Source organism: Salmo salar, chromosome ssa28 (assembly GCF_905237065.1).
Source record: "Salmo salar chromosome ssa28, Ssal_v3.1, whole genome shotgun sequence".
Lineage (NCBI taxonomy): Eukaryota > Metazoa > Chordata > Actinopteri > Salmoniformes > Salmonidae > Salmo > Salmo salar.
Window position 1 is genome coordinate 22,557,770 of NC_059469.1, and position 16,952 is coordinate 22,574,721.

The 16,952-nt window shown below is 43.5% G+C and overlaps 1 protein-coding gene across 1 annotated transcript in view; it reads right to left on the reverse strand.

Moving 5' to 3' along the window:
* The window catches only part of itga9 (integrin, alpha 9), a 135,460-nt gene that overhangs the window by 21,662 nt on the left and 96,846 nt on the right, over nucleotides 1-16,952 (reverse strand). Inside the window, 5 exon segments of the mRNA XM_014180007.2 lie at nucleotides 1,183-1,262; nucleotides 1,856-1,942; nucleotides 9,365-9,512; nucleotides 10,413-10,489; nucleotides 15,663-15,815. Coding sequence (XP_014035482.1) covers nucleotides 1,183-1,262; nucleotides 1,856-1,942; nucleotides 9,365-9,512; nucleotides 10,413-10,489; nucleotides 15,663-15,815 — 545 coding nt within the window.

Sequence of the window (16,952 nt, forward strand, 5' to 3'; positions counted from 1 at the left end):
CTTTGCGAGGCATTGGAAAAACTCCCTGGTCTCTGTGGTTGAATCTGTGTTTGAAATGCACTGGTCGACTGAGGGACCTTACAGATAATTGTATGTGTGGGGTACAGAGATGAGGTAGTCATTAAAAATGTATGTTAAACACTATTATTGCACAAACAGTGAGTCCATACAACTTATTATGTAACTTGTTAAGAACATTTTTTACTCCTGAACTTACTTAGGCTTGCCATAACAAAGGGGTTGAATACTTATTGACTCAAGACATTTCAGCTTTTCATCTTTAATTACTTTGTAAAAAATTTGAAAAACATAATTCCACTTTGACATTAAGGGGTATTGTGTAGGCCAGTTACAAAAATATATACATTTATTACATTTTCAATTCAGGCTGTAACACAACAAAATGTGTAAAAGTCAAGGGGTGTGATTACTTTCTGAAGGCACTCTGTGTGTGTATGTGTGGGGGAGGGCTTCTACTCTGTCTACCTGGCATGATTCGCAAAGTGTACAAATTAAATGTAAATATTTTACCAGTCTATATCGTGTGTATACATCTTCTCATTACCAACAAATTGTCCGGGTTTAGGCTTACCTTACACTAACAACTTTCCCTTTTACTCAACGTACAGCGTCTCAACGTACAGCGTCTCAACGTACAGCGTCTCAACGTACAGCGTCTCAACGTACTGCGTCTCAACGTACTGCGTCTCAACGTACAGCGTCTCAACGTACAGAGTCTCAACGTACTGGGTCTCAACGTACAGCGTCTCAACGTACAGCGTCTCAACTTACAGCGTCTCAACGTACAGCGTCTCAACGTACAGCGTCTCAACGTACAGCGTGTCAACGTACTGCGTGTCAACGTACTGCGTGTCAACGTACTGCGTGTCAACGTACTGCGTGTCAACGTACTGCGTCTCAACGTACTGCGTCTCAACGTACAGCGTCTCAACGTACAGCGTCTCAACGTACAGCGTCTCAACGTACAGCGTCTCAACGTACAGCGTCTCAACGTACAGCGTCTCAACGTACTGCGTCTCAACGTACTGCGTCTCAACGTACTGCGTCTCAACGTACAGCGTCTCAACGTACTGCGTCTCAACGTACTGCGTCTCAACGTACTGCGTCTCAACGTACAGCGTCTCAACGTACAGCGTCTCAACGTACAGCGTCTCAACTTACCTTTTTGCATGAACTACAAACTGCAATGTTTCATTTCCCCCTGAAAGCCGGCTTGTGTCGAAGATCACTGCAAGATGATACTGAGGAAAGACAAGGTAAGAGGAGAAGTATTGGGGAAAGCTTTTAGTAAAGTGACATGATGTATATCAAGTAGTTGTCAAAATCATTAGTTTGCTTTTCAGGCTCTCCAGAGTGACATGGCCCAGTGACTGCAGACAATACTGTAAATGTATAGTATGCCATCCTGTTGTGGTTGTGTTTATAACAACTAGACACTACATGGTATGTATGGAAAGACGTTTATGTCTAAACTACAAACAGACAAGTATTGACTGTAAAAAATGCATATGTAAAAGTTCTGTGATTATGTTTAGGACAGCTACATTAGTCTGTGCTCTTGCTAAAGGAAATGTTGTGCTTGGTTAAGGATAACAACTAAACACTGAATGCTATGTTTGGTATGGGAAGACTGATGGAGAAACTACAAAACGTATTGTCTGTAAAGTATTTATAATATGTAAACAATCTGCCAAGACCATTAGGAGCTATACCTTAGTCTGTGCTCTCAAAAAAAAGGTTGTGCTTGGGTAAAGACAACAGGACACTATTTATAGCATGGTAACTGTATAATACATGTATGTAAACATTTTGCCATGACAATTAGGAGCTATACCTTAGTCTGTGCTCTCATGAAGGGAAATCCCACGCTGCATTTGAGGAAGTCTAAATCAACAAGACCACAGGAAATACCCTTCTCTTCCTTCAATAGAGAAACACACAGGGAGGGAGGGATGGGGGAAGATGGAGGGAGTGAGAACCAAGGTGAACGCAGCATAAAGAAAATATGATCACAGTGAAATACTCACTTCACATTATATAGCTGTGCCTCAGAGGAAAAATGACTTATTGAAAGGAGAAACACAGACAGGGGGATGGGGGATGGAGAAAGAGCGAGAGAGAGAGAAAGAACGAGAGAGAGAGATGGCGAGAGAGAGGAGAGTGGAGAGAGCATGAGCGCAAGAGACAGAGGGAGCAAGACAGAGAAAGAGGGACAGCCAAAGACACAGTATTAGAGAATGAGTGAGCCATGGTGAAAGCATTGAGAGGCGAGCCAACGGAAACGACAATGAACAGAGCTGACACATCCACTTCACCATACAGTATATACATACTGACATTAAAAGCTGTGCCTGTGAGGAGAAAGTATAGTACAGTGTATAAACTGACTAGATATTAGTTCCTACATTTATTATTTTGTTATAATCCTGTTAAACATTTAGCTAATAATATACAATGACGTACGCTCAAAGGGTAACGAATTGACGACAGTAAAAAAAAAACACTCCACACACTCTTGTCCCTGCGGGAGAGGACGGTAAGAGGAAGGACAACCTCTAATTAGCGCAGGTAATAGGTCCTGATTAAAAGTAGTACACTATATAGGTAATAGGTCCTGGTTAAAAGTAGTACACTATATAGGGAATAGGTCTTGGTTAAAAGTAGTACACTATATAGGTAATAGGTCCTGGTTAAAAGTAGTACACTATATAGGGAATAGGTCCTGGTTAAAAGTAGTACACTATATAGGGAATAGGTCCTGGTTAAAAGTAGTACACTATATAGGGAATAGATCCGGGTTAAAAGTAGTACACTATATAGGGAATAGGTCCTGGTTAAAAGTAGTACACTATATAGGGAATAGGTCCTGGTTAAAAGTAGTACACTATATAGAGAATAGGTCCTGGTTAAAAGTAGTACACTATATAGAGAATAGGTCCTGGTTAAAAGTAGTACACTATATAGGGAATAGATCCGGGTTAAAAGTAGTACACTATATAGGGAATAGGTCCGGGTTAAAAGTAGTACACTATATAGGGAATAGATCCGGGTTAAAAGTAGTACACTATATAGAGAATAGGTCCTGGTTAAAAGTAGTACACTATATAGAGAATAGGTCCTGGTTAAAAGTAGTACACTATATAGGGAATAGGGTGCCATTTAGGATGCCGCCTGTGTGTTTGGAAGCTTGTCTAAACAGTAGAGAGCTTCACCGGCTGGACAGTATAAACACTGTGTGTGTGTGTGTGTGTGTGTGTGTGTGTGTGTGTGTGTGTGTGTATAAACACTCTGACCCTGAGAGGAGGAAGAATTCAAACAGTGAGAGTTCACTAAGGGGCTGCTGTTTCTGTGTGTGTGTGTGTGTGTGTGTGGGGGGGGAGGCACATTGTGTGTGTGTGTGTATGTGGGGGGGAGGCACATAGTGTGTGTGTATGTGGGGGGGAGTCACATTGTGTGTGTATGTGTGTGCAGGTGTGTGACTACATGTGTGTGGAGGAGGAGGAGGATAAAAGTAAGAATGCTGTGACACATCACGACTTTGACAAGTTCACTGATAAAAACAGACAAAGTAGTGCTTCTGGAATGTTCAGCAGAGCTGGAAGAGGTAAATCAATGGACAACAAATATCTTCATTTATGCCTGCACAGAATCCTACTGAAGCTTTTGCACTGAATCCTACTGCAGCTCTTTAATCTTTTAAAATACTGTATTATTATTTCTACACAATTGTCAGCTTGGAAAAAGCTAAATAGTATCAAAAGTCTTCAATGAACTACTACAGCACAGGTGTCAAACTCATTCCAGGGAGGGCCTAGTGTCTGCAGGTTTTTAGTTTTTCCATTAAATTAAGCCCTATACAACCAGGTGTGGGGAGTTCCTTACTAATTAGTCACCTTAATTCATCAATCAAGTACAAAGGAGTAGTGAAAACCTGCAGACACTCAGCCCTTCGTGGAATGCATTTGACACCTGTGAACTACAGTATTCATAAGGGAACTACAGCGATTCCTAACCTCAAGTGGACTTTACCTAAACTACTAACTTCTGGATATGCTGCAAACAAGGGATATAGTTTAGAGATTTGCTGCTTATTTACCAGGGAGATAGATTAGAGGAGAAATGTGCTGCTTATTTACCAGGGAGATAGATTAGAGATGAGAGATTTGCTGCTTATTTACCAGGGAGATAGATTAGAGATGAGAGATTTGCTGCTTATTTACCAGGGAGATAGATTAGAGATGAGAGATTTGCTGCTTATTTACCAGGGAGATAGATTAGAGATGAGAGATTTGCTGCATATTTAACAGTCGTTACCTCTCCCTCCTCTGCTCACACACATAAATCCACACACCTATCATTACAAACTCTCCTCCTACTCCTCCTCTTCTTCTTGCCATAGCACCTACCAACTATTACCAGTCATTAGATTTACCCTCCTTTGCTCACACCATGATGAGGAAACATCACTCCACACACCTATCATCCAGCCTCCCCTCCTCCTTCCACTCTTCCCTCCCTTACTCATCAGTTTCCCAGCTCCAGGCCAGGGTGGGGTGGGGGGTTAGGGTGGGGCTGTGCCCTTAGTCTTAATTAAGTCAGCTAAAATAATCCCTCTTCCCCTGCCCCCCCACATCCCCCCAAACCTACTACCCCCACAGCCACCTGTATGGATGCAACTGGGATCCCAGCAGAGAGGGAGGGGACCCCAACAGAACTGGAACTGATCAATGGAGGAATTTCCTAGCTATTTCCTGTATTCCTTCAGTGCTGCTGTGCAAACACCGCTGGGTCTCCAGGGAAGGGGGTGGGCTGGGGGCAGGTATGGTGAAATACCACAGTGTGCCATCCCAGCAGCAAGACTTGTGACCTGTTGCCACAAGAAAAGGGCAACCACTGAAGAACAAACATAACATACAACCCATATTTATGTTGATTTATTTTCCCTTTTGTACTAACTATTTCCACATCGTTACAACACTGTACATAGCCATAGTATAACATTTGAAATGTCTCTATTCCTTTGAAACTTTTGTGATTGTAATGTTTACTGTTAATTTACATTTTTCACTGTTTATTGTCTATTCCATTTGATTTGGCAATGTAAACATATGTTTCCCATGCCAATAAAGCCCTTTGAATTGAGAACAAGAGTGTGTGTGAGAGAGAGAGAGAGAGAGAGAGTGGGGAGACTAGGGCCGAGTGGGGAGACCAGGGCAGAGTGGGAGGACTAGGGCAGAGTGGGAGGACTAGGGCAGAGTGGGAGGACTAGGGCAGAGTGGGAGGACTAGGGCAGAGTGTGGAGACTAGGGCAGAGTGGGCAGAGTGGGGAGACTAGGGCAGAGTGGGGAGACTAGGGCAGAGTGGGGAGACCAGGGCAGAGTGGAAGGACCAGGGCAGAGTGGAAGGACTAGGGCAGAGTGTGGAGACTAGGGCAGAGTGTGGAGACTAGGGCAGAGTGTGGAGACTAGGGCAGAGTGTGGAGACTAGGGCAGAGTGTGGAGACTAGGGCAGAGTGTGGAGACTAGGGCAGAGTGTGGAGACTAGGGCAGAGTGTGGAGACTAGGGCAGAGTGTGGAGACTAGGGCAGAGTGTGGAGACTAGGGCAGAGTGTGGAGACTAGGGCAGAGGGGACTACCAGCTGTTTGATAATCTCTTTCTCACACTATCCATTTTTCTGTTTCTTTTCTCCATCTCACTTTCTATGATCTTCCTCTCTTTTTCACTATCTCTGTCACTCTTTCTCTGGTTGTTCCCTCTATTTCTCCCTCCTCTGGCTTCCCTCTCTCTCCCACTTTCTCTGGTCTTCTGTAGTCATGAATAGATTCATGTTTGGGATTCGGAAAAATGGCAGAGCTCTCTAATTTTCTTCCCTCTCTTTCCCCTCTCTTTATTACCCCCTCACCCTCCTTTCCCTCTCTTCTTCCACGTGTCATGTTAGGATTCTGACAAATGGCAGAGCCATTAAATCTCACTGGGTTTATTTAGGTTGTTTTAGTGTCAGCAGAAGGCTTCGGTGGAGTCGTAGTTTGGTGGGAATTACTTTACCCATGAGACCTATCAGTCCCAAATTATTTCACTCACTACCCCTTGGCAGTTACACTTCAATGTTTGGTGAGATCTTTAAGCAAAATGGCGGAAGCTCCACCACTAAAATGCTTTTATCTATCCATACTTTACATATTTTTAAACATTGAATGATTAGAGCCAAGAGGAAGGTGTAAGGAACGAATTGACGCAAGCTGATAGAGCTTGAGAAATAGGACATGATTAAAATGAGGCTATGTATCTTTCACCCTCTGTAGTCTACCTCTTCTATAGCTAAATAACTGTGACTAGAACGCTCTACTTTCTTCTGCTTCATAAAGAACTACAAGGACGATTTACCCTTGATTTACCACCTTTATCTATACAACAGGTTATGAGGAAGGACATACTCCTTAACCATGAGGTTTCAGTGCCCCTGAAATTCCTGTTAAATCATCACGAGTTCGTAAATGTCCCTCTCACTCCTCCAACCTTCTCCCTCACTCCTCCATCTTCCCTGTGGTGCACCTCCCTCCCTCCCTAACTCACATAGCTCATCCTGTACTCTAAATAAATACTGATAGTGTTGTTGTATCTATGCCGGAGACATGAATTGGCTAAGGATTTTGTGTTTGCAATGCCACTAGCATACGAATTTGGACTTTGATATGAGCTTGCCACAGCAGGACTTGGCAGTCTAAATAACAACACTGCTCTGGTTACATGTCTAGCCCTCAAACCAGTACCACACCAGTACCCTGATGTCTATAGTCAGAACCTCTGCTAAAGGCATTTGGTTCCTTCTTACTTTACTGCAAAAGCTTCTAGCAGAGGTTCTGGCTGTCCCAAACTCCTGACCTGTCATGAGTAACATAAGCTTCCAAAACACAAACCTGGTGCTCCCTTCCCCCAAAAATAAGCCCACCACCCAGCTCCACTTCATAACCCAGACTCCTGTGCTTCGGTGTATGCCAGTGTGGCGACAGACCTGGGTTCAAATACTATTTGAAGTCATTTTAAATACTGGCCTTGATTTTGCTTACCTGGTGCAATGAACCAATAGAATAGTCACAAAAGTGCCAACCTCGCCAATCTGGCACTATAGGCAGGTTAGACCAAACACTCAAAGTATATGAAAGATTTCAAATAGTATTTGAACCCAGGTCTTCTGAACAGTGTGCTGTCTTCTGGCTCCCTGAGAAGTGAGATGATGTTGAGCTTCTGAAACCAATTCACCTCCCTGGTTTTAAGACAGCTCTGGTTGCAAGAAAAACAGTGACATCCCCCCCAAAAACACAGAGGGAACGGGAGTTCACGCTCGACTCCACAGACACACACACACACACACACACACACACACACAAACAGAAAGAAAGAGCCTCAGCGGAGAAACGGGAGCTGACCCTTGCAGAACCATAGCGGAGCAGAGGTAGGTAGTATCAGAACCATAGCGGAGCAGAGGTAGGTAGTATCAGAACCATAGCGGAGCAGAGGTAGGTAGTATCAGAGCCATAGCGGAGCAGAGGTAGGTAGTATCAGAGCCATAGCGGAGCAGAGGTAGGTAGTATCAGAACCATAGCGGAGCAGAGGTAGGTAGTATCAGAACCATAGCGGAGCAGAGGTAGGTAGTATCAGAACCATAGCGGAGCAGAGGTAGGTAGTATCAGAACCATAGCGGAGCAGAGGTAGGTAGTATCAGAACCATAGTGGAGCAGAGGTAGGTAGTATCAGAGCCATAGTGGAGCAGAGGTAGGTAGTATCAGAACCATAGTGGAGCAGAGGTAGGTAGTATCAGAACCATAGCGGAGCAGAGGTAGGTAGTATCAGAGCCATAGCGGAGCAGAGGTAGGTAGTATCAGAGCCATAGTGGAGCAGAGGTAGGTAGTATCAGAGCCAAAGTGGAGCAGAGGTAGGTAGTATCAGAACCATTGCGGAGCAGAGGTAGGTAGTATCAGAGCCATAGCGGAGCAGAGGTAGGTAGTATCAGAGCCATAGCGGAGCAGAGGTAGGTAGTATCAGAACCATAGCGGAGCAGAGGTAGGTAGTATCAGAGCCATAGCGGAGCAGAGGTAGGTAGTATCAGAGCCATAGCGGAGCAGAGGTAGGTAGTATCAGAACCATAGCGGAGCAGAGGTAGGTAGTATCAGAACCATAGCGGAGCAGAGGTAGGTAGTATCAGAGCCATAGCGGAGCAGAGGTAGGTAGTATCAGAACCATAGCGGAGCAGAGGTAGGTAGTATCAACACTTCTATTTTCTACCAGCAGGGAGAAGTAATTACTAAAGTCTCGTACAGTAGTCAGACTAAGGCTGTTGCTGTGTGGGAGAATCCTGCAGACCTAGGTTAAAAAATAATCTGAAAACAACTCAAATACTTTATAATATATACTGTATTAGCTGGGCTTGATTGAGCTTGCCTTATGCAATGGATCCAATTGAAAAGTCCAGAAAGTGCACACCCCGCCCACCTGGCACTCCAGGCAGCCTAAAGCAAATGCTCAAAGTATTTGCAATATTTCAAATAGTATTTAAACCCAGGTCTGACTGTGAGAGACTCCTGTGTCTTCTTTTAATATTGATCCCTTCCTGTCTGTGACTTCCTGGTCCCGCTGGTCCCTCGACCTATTAGTTTCTTAAGCAAAGAGTCTCTCAACCCATTAGCTTCTTTAACAAAGAATCCCTCAACCTATTAGCTTCCCAGACAAAGAGAGACTCTGTTACAGGAGGTAACCCAATACTAAACGTCAACCTGAAGTTCATAGTTAATTAAATTAGCCAGGTGAAACTAAAACCCTTAAAATACTATTTGAGCAAAATATTATTGTGCATATGGGTAAAATATTATTGTCTCTCTCACTCTCATCTCTGACATGGCATCTCTCTCAGGTATGATTAGATCTGTTCTGCGCTCCTTCCATACACGTGCACTCTTCCCCTCATGTAATTAAAAGTAATTGAATGCTGGCTCAAATCTGTTTCACGTCATAGCACATAGTCACAGTGTTAGGGAGTTGTTGAATGAGGAGTATTTTTGTTAGGTATTGTGCTCTTGCTAGGGTTGCCAAATGAAACTTTCCCCCAAAAATACTAGATTTTCAAGAATTTGCACTTGTTGGATTCCAGTTGTAGGATTCCCTTTGAGTATTCTCTCTTGATTCCAGGAATCTTCCAACAGGGGTTTCTGAAAAACTTGGGAATGTTGGGAAGGTTTCTGGAATTTGGCATCCCTCTTCGCCCCTACCTTCTTCTACACAACAGCCTGCACTAACAACAACAACAGAACAACAATAACAGAAGTACAGAAATAGAACAACAACCAACCCTCTGCCAGTAGTTGATATAGAAGACCTCTCTGGAGAAGTTGAAGTAGATATTGGTGTCGTAGGCATCGTCCCCTGCGTTGGAGATGGTCACGTTCAGAGAGACGGTCCTCACTCCTCCTAGAGCAAGGTGGGGATGGACGTGGAGCCTGGAGGCAGGAATATAATAGTTAACGTTTTATTTGATAGGGACAGAAACAATTAAAACATTGGGAGGGGTTCCTCACTCCTTCCAGGGCTAGGTGGGGCCAGACATGGAGCCTAGCAAGATGAGGAATCAGGCATTTCAGTTGATAAACTATTTCAGTTGATGAACTATTTCAGTTGATGAACTATTTCAGTTGATAAACTATTTCAGTTGATAAACTATTTCATTTCAGTTGATAAACTATTTCAGTTAATAAACTATTTCAGTTAATAAACTATTTCAGTTGATGAACTATTTCAGTTAATTATTGAACAGTGCTGATTAACTGCATTTGTTTTCCATTCTCTGGGATCATTATGTATCGTCTCTAAGTCAGTAAGTAACAAGTAGGCCTATGTATAATACTAGCCTGTCTCAAGACTGCCACTGTCTCTTAATGTGTTTTTTTTTTATATAGAGACATTACCCTGTGAGGTACAAGTTATTATCATAACTACAGTGGAGTTATATCAGAGATATTTCACTCTACACACATACAAAGAACACCGGTAATATATGACTAAGCTGTTTTACTACTGAACCACTGAATAACACACGATTTTGGTTTCCAAACGTACAGACTGCCAATGATTCATACAACAAAGAGGAAAGGAAAAGACCTCCCTCACTAAATATGGAAAAGGCATGGATGGTATCCAACCACAACGAGAGCCAATGAGGACGCATCATAGTTCCACTGACCACACCCACTCAGTGTGTACAGCATGACGTCAGTCCGCTTTCATAGAGGAGTGGTGAGCAGTGGCCAGAAAAGAAGAAACACACCCACCCATCCGCACAATATCAACGAAGTGAGTGACCAAACAGAGGAACAGACTGTCTGTCTGTCTGTGTTCTTTACCCAGAAAGCAGCAGTTTCCCATGGAGTCTCAGGTCAGCAGCACAGTCATCAGACAGGCAGTTCTTCTCAAACCATGTCTAGAAGAGGAAACATAACAGAGAGAGTGAGAGGGAGTGAGTGAGTGAGAGAGATAGAGAGCATAGTGAGGGAGTGAGAAAGGGAGTGAGAGAGAGAGACCGAGAGTTTATATGACCTCATAGTTCTGGTCTGAACAAGCGTACACACACACACACACACACACACAAACTAGAGGGCAGTGTTGTGTTGTGGTTAATGTGGGATAAATCGACTGACTGGTTAACTGCCATTGCAGCTCTGACGGTCGTGTGTGTGTGTGTGTGTGTGTGGCTATAGGATGGCTAGTCTCCAAGAATCACTTGCTTTATATTAACAGATTATTTAGTTTTTTTGTTTCAAGACTGAACAGAGCTGATGGGCAGTCAGTCATCCAGAACAACGCTGTCCATTCGCTTGGTCTGAAGAAACGGAAATACAGTCCGTGCCCCATATAGAACCCTATTCCTTATGGAGTGCATTGCGTTTGACTACTTTAAGGGGGAAAAGGGAGCGATTTGGGATGCAGCCAGACAGTACAGTGCAGTTGCAGCCCATGAAACTCCACACAAATAGTTTTCTAAGTGTTGAAAGATGCAAAAAGTTGCTAATTCTCCACTTTTTAATGAGCACAAGTGGTGGAAATGGGAGTAGGGGGATGATTATTTAAATGTTGGTGGGGTAGAGGAGGGCGGGTGGGGGTAGAGGAGGGGTGGGTGGGGGTAGAGGAGGGGTGGGAGCTAGAAAAATAAATAAATTCATCAACCTTCCAAATGTCTTTCAAGGAAAGAAAACACAGTGGTAACACCAAGTGGTAACTGAAACCACCTCGTTATAATGATCATTTGAGGTTATTTCTTTGAGGTTATTTCTTTGACATTCCTCTGCTGATACAGAGGAAGACGTGACTTTGCTTTCAGGTACCAGGATTAGAGGGTGGATTCTTAAAATATTCCTACAACTTAAAGGAAATTAATATACTGTATATTTAAATTGAACTCTGATAGACTTTCGGCAGAAAGTCTTCAAGACTTTTCAATGCTGAAAAATCCCTGGCTCCAACCACTGCCACGCCCACCACCTAAGCTCAATTTTTATCCAGAATAAAACATGGTATTGCAGCGATTTCGGGGGGTAACTCAGACCTGGACTCAAATCTGGGTCCAGCGACTGTCAAACACCTTAGCTGTTACACCAAAACTCTCAGTAAGGTTGCTAGGTGTTGTCACTACAGTATGTTGTGTGTGAGGATTTCAACCTACGTATAGGCAACACAAAACCTGTTACCTCATTCAACCTACCTATAGGCAACACAACAACTGTAGCCTGTTATCTCAATCAACAGACATATAGGCAGTGGTGTTAAGTACTTAAGTGAAAATACTTGAAAGTACTACTTAAGTAATGTTTTGGGATTATCTGTACTTTACTTTTACTTCACTACATTCCTAAAGAAAATATTATACTTTTTGCTGCATACATTTTCCTTGACACCCAAAAGTACTCGTTACATTTTGAATGCTTAGCAGGACAGGAAAATTGTCTAATTCACACATTTGTGACTTCTTTCAGGAAACTAGGCGGATGTCAGGTGTCACTACTTCACAGGAGTGCCATTTGAACTTAAACTTTTAAAAAAATAATCTAAATGCGTTTTTTGTCCAAAATGCCTTCTGTAACATTTGAACTTTCATGTGCCTTAATAACAAACTTGTATGAAATCTGTAAATACGGATAAAGTCGTTAAACTACGAGCCTTGTTGGTTTAGCCACAGAAAAAGTCAGTAAACTTCCCGCTAGCCATGATTGGCTGATATAATGAGTGGGTTGGACATGCCGAGAGATGTGTTTGGATTGGTCTGCCATGTAGCCTGCTTCTGTCTATTTGAGCTGGTCAGTATGTGTAGGTAATCCTTTCTAATGTGGCTTTTTTAGACGGATATCACGTAGGAAAACTGCATAAGTGTTGCTCTCCACTTTCTGAAGGACCAAGTTTTGAAATCAGTGGAAGTAGAGTATGATAGTTAAGGAGATGGTGAAAACATCTGTCTCAGGATTACATCTTCAAACTAAGGGCAACCTTGGCATCCGTGATAGGGAGAAGCGTCCATCCATGTATACGGTTAAGATAGTCTAGCTAGGTACATTTTCAGATATTACACATTTCTAATTTTGTCAGAAAGTCATTTCATGTTAAAGTATACTGTTAGCTAGCTAGCGAACATTAGCTGGCTGCTGATAGACCTAGCTGGTAAATTTGTTCTGGCTATCTACTCTGATTTCAGAGCACTCTCGTCTGAGTGTGCCAGAGCGCAGAATAACTGACGAAATTACGAACACTCAACGCCCATTGAATATGGCCGGTGTCAGTAAACATTGGCAATAAAGCGCTGTTGCCAGCAGCACAGTTGTGGTCACCAACGCTCTGGATAACATACAAACAACCTAACCAGCTCTGCTAGGGCAAGTCAAATGGTAAGAGTGAGGTGTTCTCTCATTTGTGTCTGGAAGTAGCTATCAAGCTAGCCAACGTTGGCCAGTTAGTTTGGGTGCTTGACTGCTGTTGTTAGGACAGAATGCTCGGATCAACCCTGCTCCTCAGCCAAAGTGTCCAGTGTGAGCTCTGAACACTCTTAGAGCGAAACGATCTGAATTTACAAACGTACAATCTGACAACGCTCTGAGTTTACGAACGCCCAGAGCATACTGTGGCACTCCAGATTAAATTTATGAACACACCCATAGCATAAACCAGCCTTTAGTCTTGAATTCTTTGGTTGTTTAGTACATGGCCTCATATCTGAATCCTTAAAGAGATTTTAAGACAATTTTCTCAAAAGTGAGTTTACAAGTTTATCAATTTTCAAAACAGAATTACTTTCCCATTGTTCAACTGGAGTGTATGATATACCATGTTCTAGCTCTGAGTCTCTACTTTTATTCAAAGTAAAAAACACAATTTCAAATTTTTATAGATAAGACCAAATCGAGCCGGTCGATCACATTTATCAAGAGAACATCCCTGGTCATCCCTACTGCCTCTGATCTGGCGGACTCACTAAACACATGCTTCATTTGTAAATGATGTCTGAGTGTTGGAGTGTGCTCCTAGCTATCCGGAAATAAAATAAAAAACAACAAGAAAATGGTGCCGTCTGGTTTGCTTAATATAAGGAATTTGAAACAATTTATACTTTTACTGTTGATGCTTAAGTATATTTGAGCAATTACATTTACTTTTGATAGTTAAGTATATAGTTAACTATGGGGTGGAAGGTAGCCTAGTGGTTAGAGCATTGGACTTGTAACCGAAAGATTGCAAGATTGAATCCCCGAGCTGACAAGGTAAAAATCTGTCGTTCTGCACCTGAACAAGGCAGTTAACCCACTGTTCCTAGGCCGACATTGAAAATAAGAATTTGTTCTTAATTGACTTACCTAGTTAAATAAAGGAAAAATAAAAATAAAGGGAACACTTTAACAACACATCCTAGATCTGAATGAAAGAAATAATCTTATTAAATACTTTTTTCTTTACATAGTTGAATGTGCTGACAACAAAATCACACAAAAATAATCAATGGAAATCCAATTTATCAACCCATGGAGGTCTGGATTTGGAGTCACACTCAAAATTAAAGTGGAAAACCACACTACAGGCTGATCCAACTTTGATGTAATGTCCTTAAAACAAGTCAAAATGAGGCTCAGTGGTGTGTGTGGCCTCCACGTGCCTGTATGACCTCCCTACAACGCCTGGGCATGCTCCTGATGAGGTGGCGGATGGTCTCCTGAGGGATCTCCTCCCAGACCTGGACTAAAGCATCCGCCAACTCCCGGACAGTCTGTGGTGCAACGTGGCGTTGGTGGATGGCGCGAGACATGATGTCCCAGATGTGCTCAATTGGATTCAGGTCTGGGGAACGGGCGGGCCAGTCCATAGCATCAATGCCTTCCTCTTGCAAGAACTGCTGACACACTCCAGCCACATGAGGTCTAACATTGTCTTGCATTAGGAGGAACCCAGGGCCAACCGCACCAGCATATGGTCTCACAAGGGGTCTGAGGATCTCATCTCGGTACCTAATGGCAGTCAGGCTACCTCTGGCGAGCACATGGAGGGCTGTGCGGCCCCCCAAAGAAATGCCACCCCACACCATGACTGACCCACCGCCTAACCGGTCAAGCTGGAGGATGTTGCAGGCAGCAGAACGTTCTCCACGGCATCTCCAGACTCTGTCACATGTGCTCAGTGTGAACCTGCTTTCATCTGTGAAGAGCACAGGGCGCCAGTGGCGAATTTGCCAATCTTGGTGTTCTCTGGCAAATGCCAAACGTCCTGCACGGTGTTGGGCTGTAAGCACAACCCCCACCTGTGGACGTCGGGCCCTCATACCACCCTCATGGAGTCTGTTTCTGACCGTTTGAGCAGACACATGCACATTTGTGGCCTGCTGGAGGTCATTTTGCAGGGCTCTGGCAGTGCTCCTCCTGCTCCTCCTTGCACAAAGGCAGAGGTAGCGGTCCTGCTGCTGGGTTGTTGCCCTCCTACGGCCTCCTCCACGTCTCCTGATGTACTGGCCTGTCTCCTGGTAGCGCCTCCATGCTCTGGACACTACGCTGACAGACACAGCAAACCTTCTTGCCACAGCTCGCATTGATGTGCCATCCTGGATGAGCTGCACTACCTGAGCCACTTGTGTGGGTTGTAGACTCCGTCTCATGCTACCACTAGAGTGAAAGCACCGCCAGCATTCAAAAGTGACCAAAACATCAGCCAGGAAGCATAGGAACTGAGAAGTGGTCTGTGGTCTCCACCTGCAGAACCACTCCTTTATTGGGGGTGTCTTGCTTATTGCCTATAATTTCCACCTGTTGTCTATTCCATTTGCACAACAGCATGTGAAATGTATTGTCAATCAGTGTTGCTTCCTAAGTGGACAGTTTGATTTCACAGAAGTGTGATTGACTTGGAGTTACATTGTGTTGTTTAAGTGTTAACACTTAAACAACACTTAAACAAATATATATATATATATTTGAAACCAAATACATTAGACTTTTACTCAAGTAGTATTTTACTTGGCAACTTTCACTTTTAATAATTTTCTGTTAAGGTGTCTTTTACTCAAGTATGACAATTGGGTAATTTTTCAACCACTGCATACAGGCAACACAACAACTGTAGAATGTTACCTCATTCTTTGCTGCTATCTTGTCTCCTTTCTTCCAGCGTAGTACAGGTGTGAGAGCAGGCAGGTCATTGTCAAGATGTCCATCCACCACATGCTTCCCCAGGGTGTAGGCCACTTCAAAGGTGATGGCTGTGAACACGTCTTTCACGTCCTTCTGCAGAGAGACAGAGAGAAACAAAATGGCTGTTCAAGCACAATGTAATCTCGAAATCCAGAACCAAATCTTAAATGCTCGGTTTGTCATGAGAAAGAGCTAAATGTTACCACCTAGAAAATAAATGCCTTTATCTTATGTTACCATCTGAACCTCTGAGTGGTTTTAAAATAGTTTCCTCCTGCTCTCTAGCAATCTCAACATGGACAGAGCCACCCAAGCTTCAGAACTGGATCCTAGGTTCAGAAGAACACTCATGCCAACCTGAACTGTTCTGGCTCAGATATTTTCTCCACACATTCTCCTTTTCTGCTTGGTTCCAGCAACTATGGTGGATGCGTAACCAGAGCAGCCCAGCTCAGCTCAGCCCAGTACAGCTCAGCTCAGCTCAGCCCAGTACAGCTCAGCTCAGCTCAGCCCAGTACAGCTCAGCTCAGTAGTGTGAAGAAGGTAAAATGTAATACATTTCATAATAAACACCTGGCATTGCATTGGCCTGTGCTTTACGCTATCTTTTTCACTGTGAGGCCATACAACCTGAGAGAACCTTAGAGAAAGTGTTCCTTTTGGTATGGGACTTGGAAACAAAAAGCTCTGAATATGATCAAACCCTACATCCTCATTAGAGAATACTGTTGGAAAGAGGACATGGGAAAATCACATCTTTGTCTTTCTCGCTTTTCTTTCATATGTCTCTCCTTTGAAGAGCTAGAGACTCTCTGATGGTGATGGGTTTGGCTCCATCGTACTGTCTCGTACTACCAACAGACCGGGAAAACTCACACAAGCTGAGGCTTAACAGAAAACAAGTGTTTATCTTTGCCCCATACTAGTGTCTGGCAGCTTGGAGCCAAACCCCTTATGTAAACACAGATGGGTTCACTTTCTTTTTCTTTCCGGTGGGGGGTCTCTCTCTCCATCTCTCTCCGTCCGTCTCTCTCTCAATTTCCATTCTTTTATCGCTCCATTTTACACCGTCCGTCAACCCACCCACCCCCATCCTCTTCAGGTCATATAGGAGGGCTGAAGTTCTGTCTGGTTGGATTAATTAACACATTAGCCCACACATACTGAAACACACACACACTGACATCCTCTGTGGAGGGACGACTGTCTGCTACCTAACAACTTGAGAGA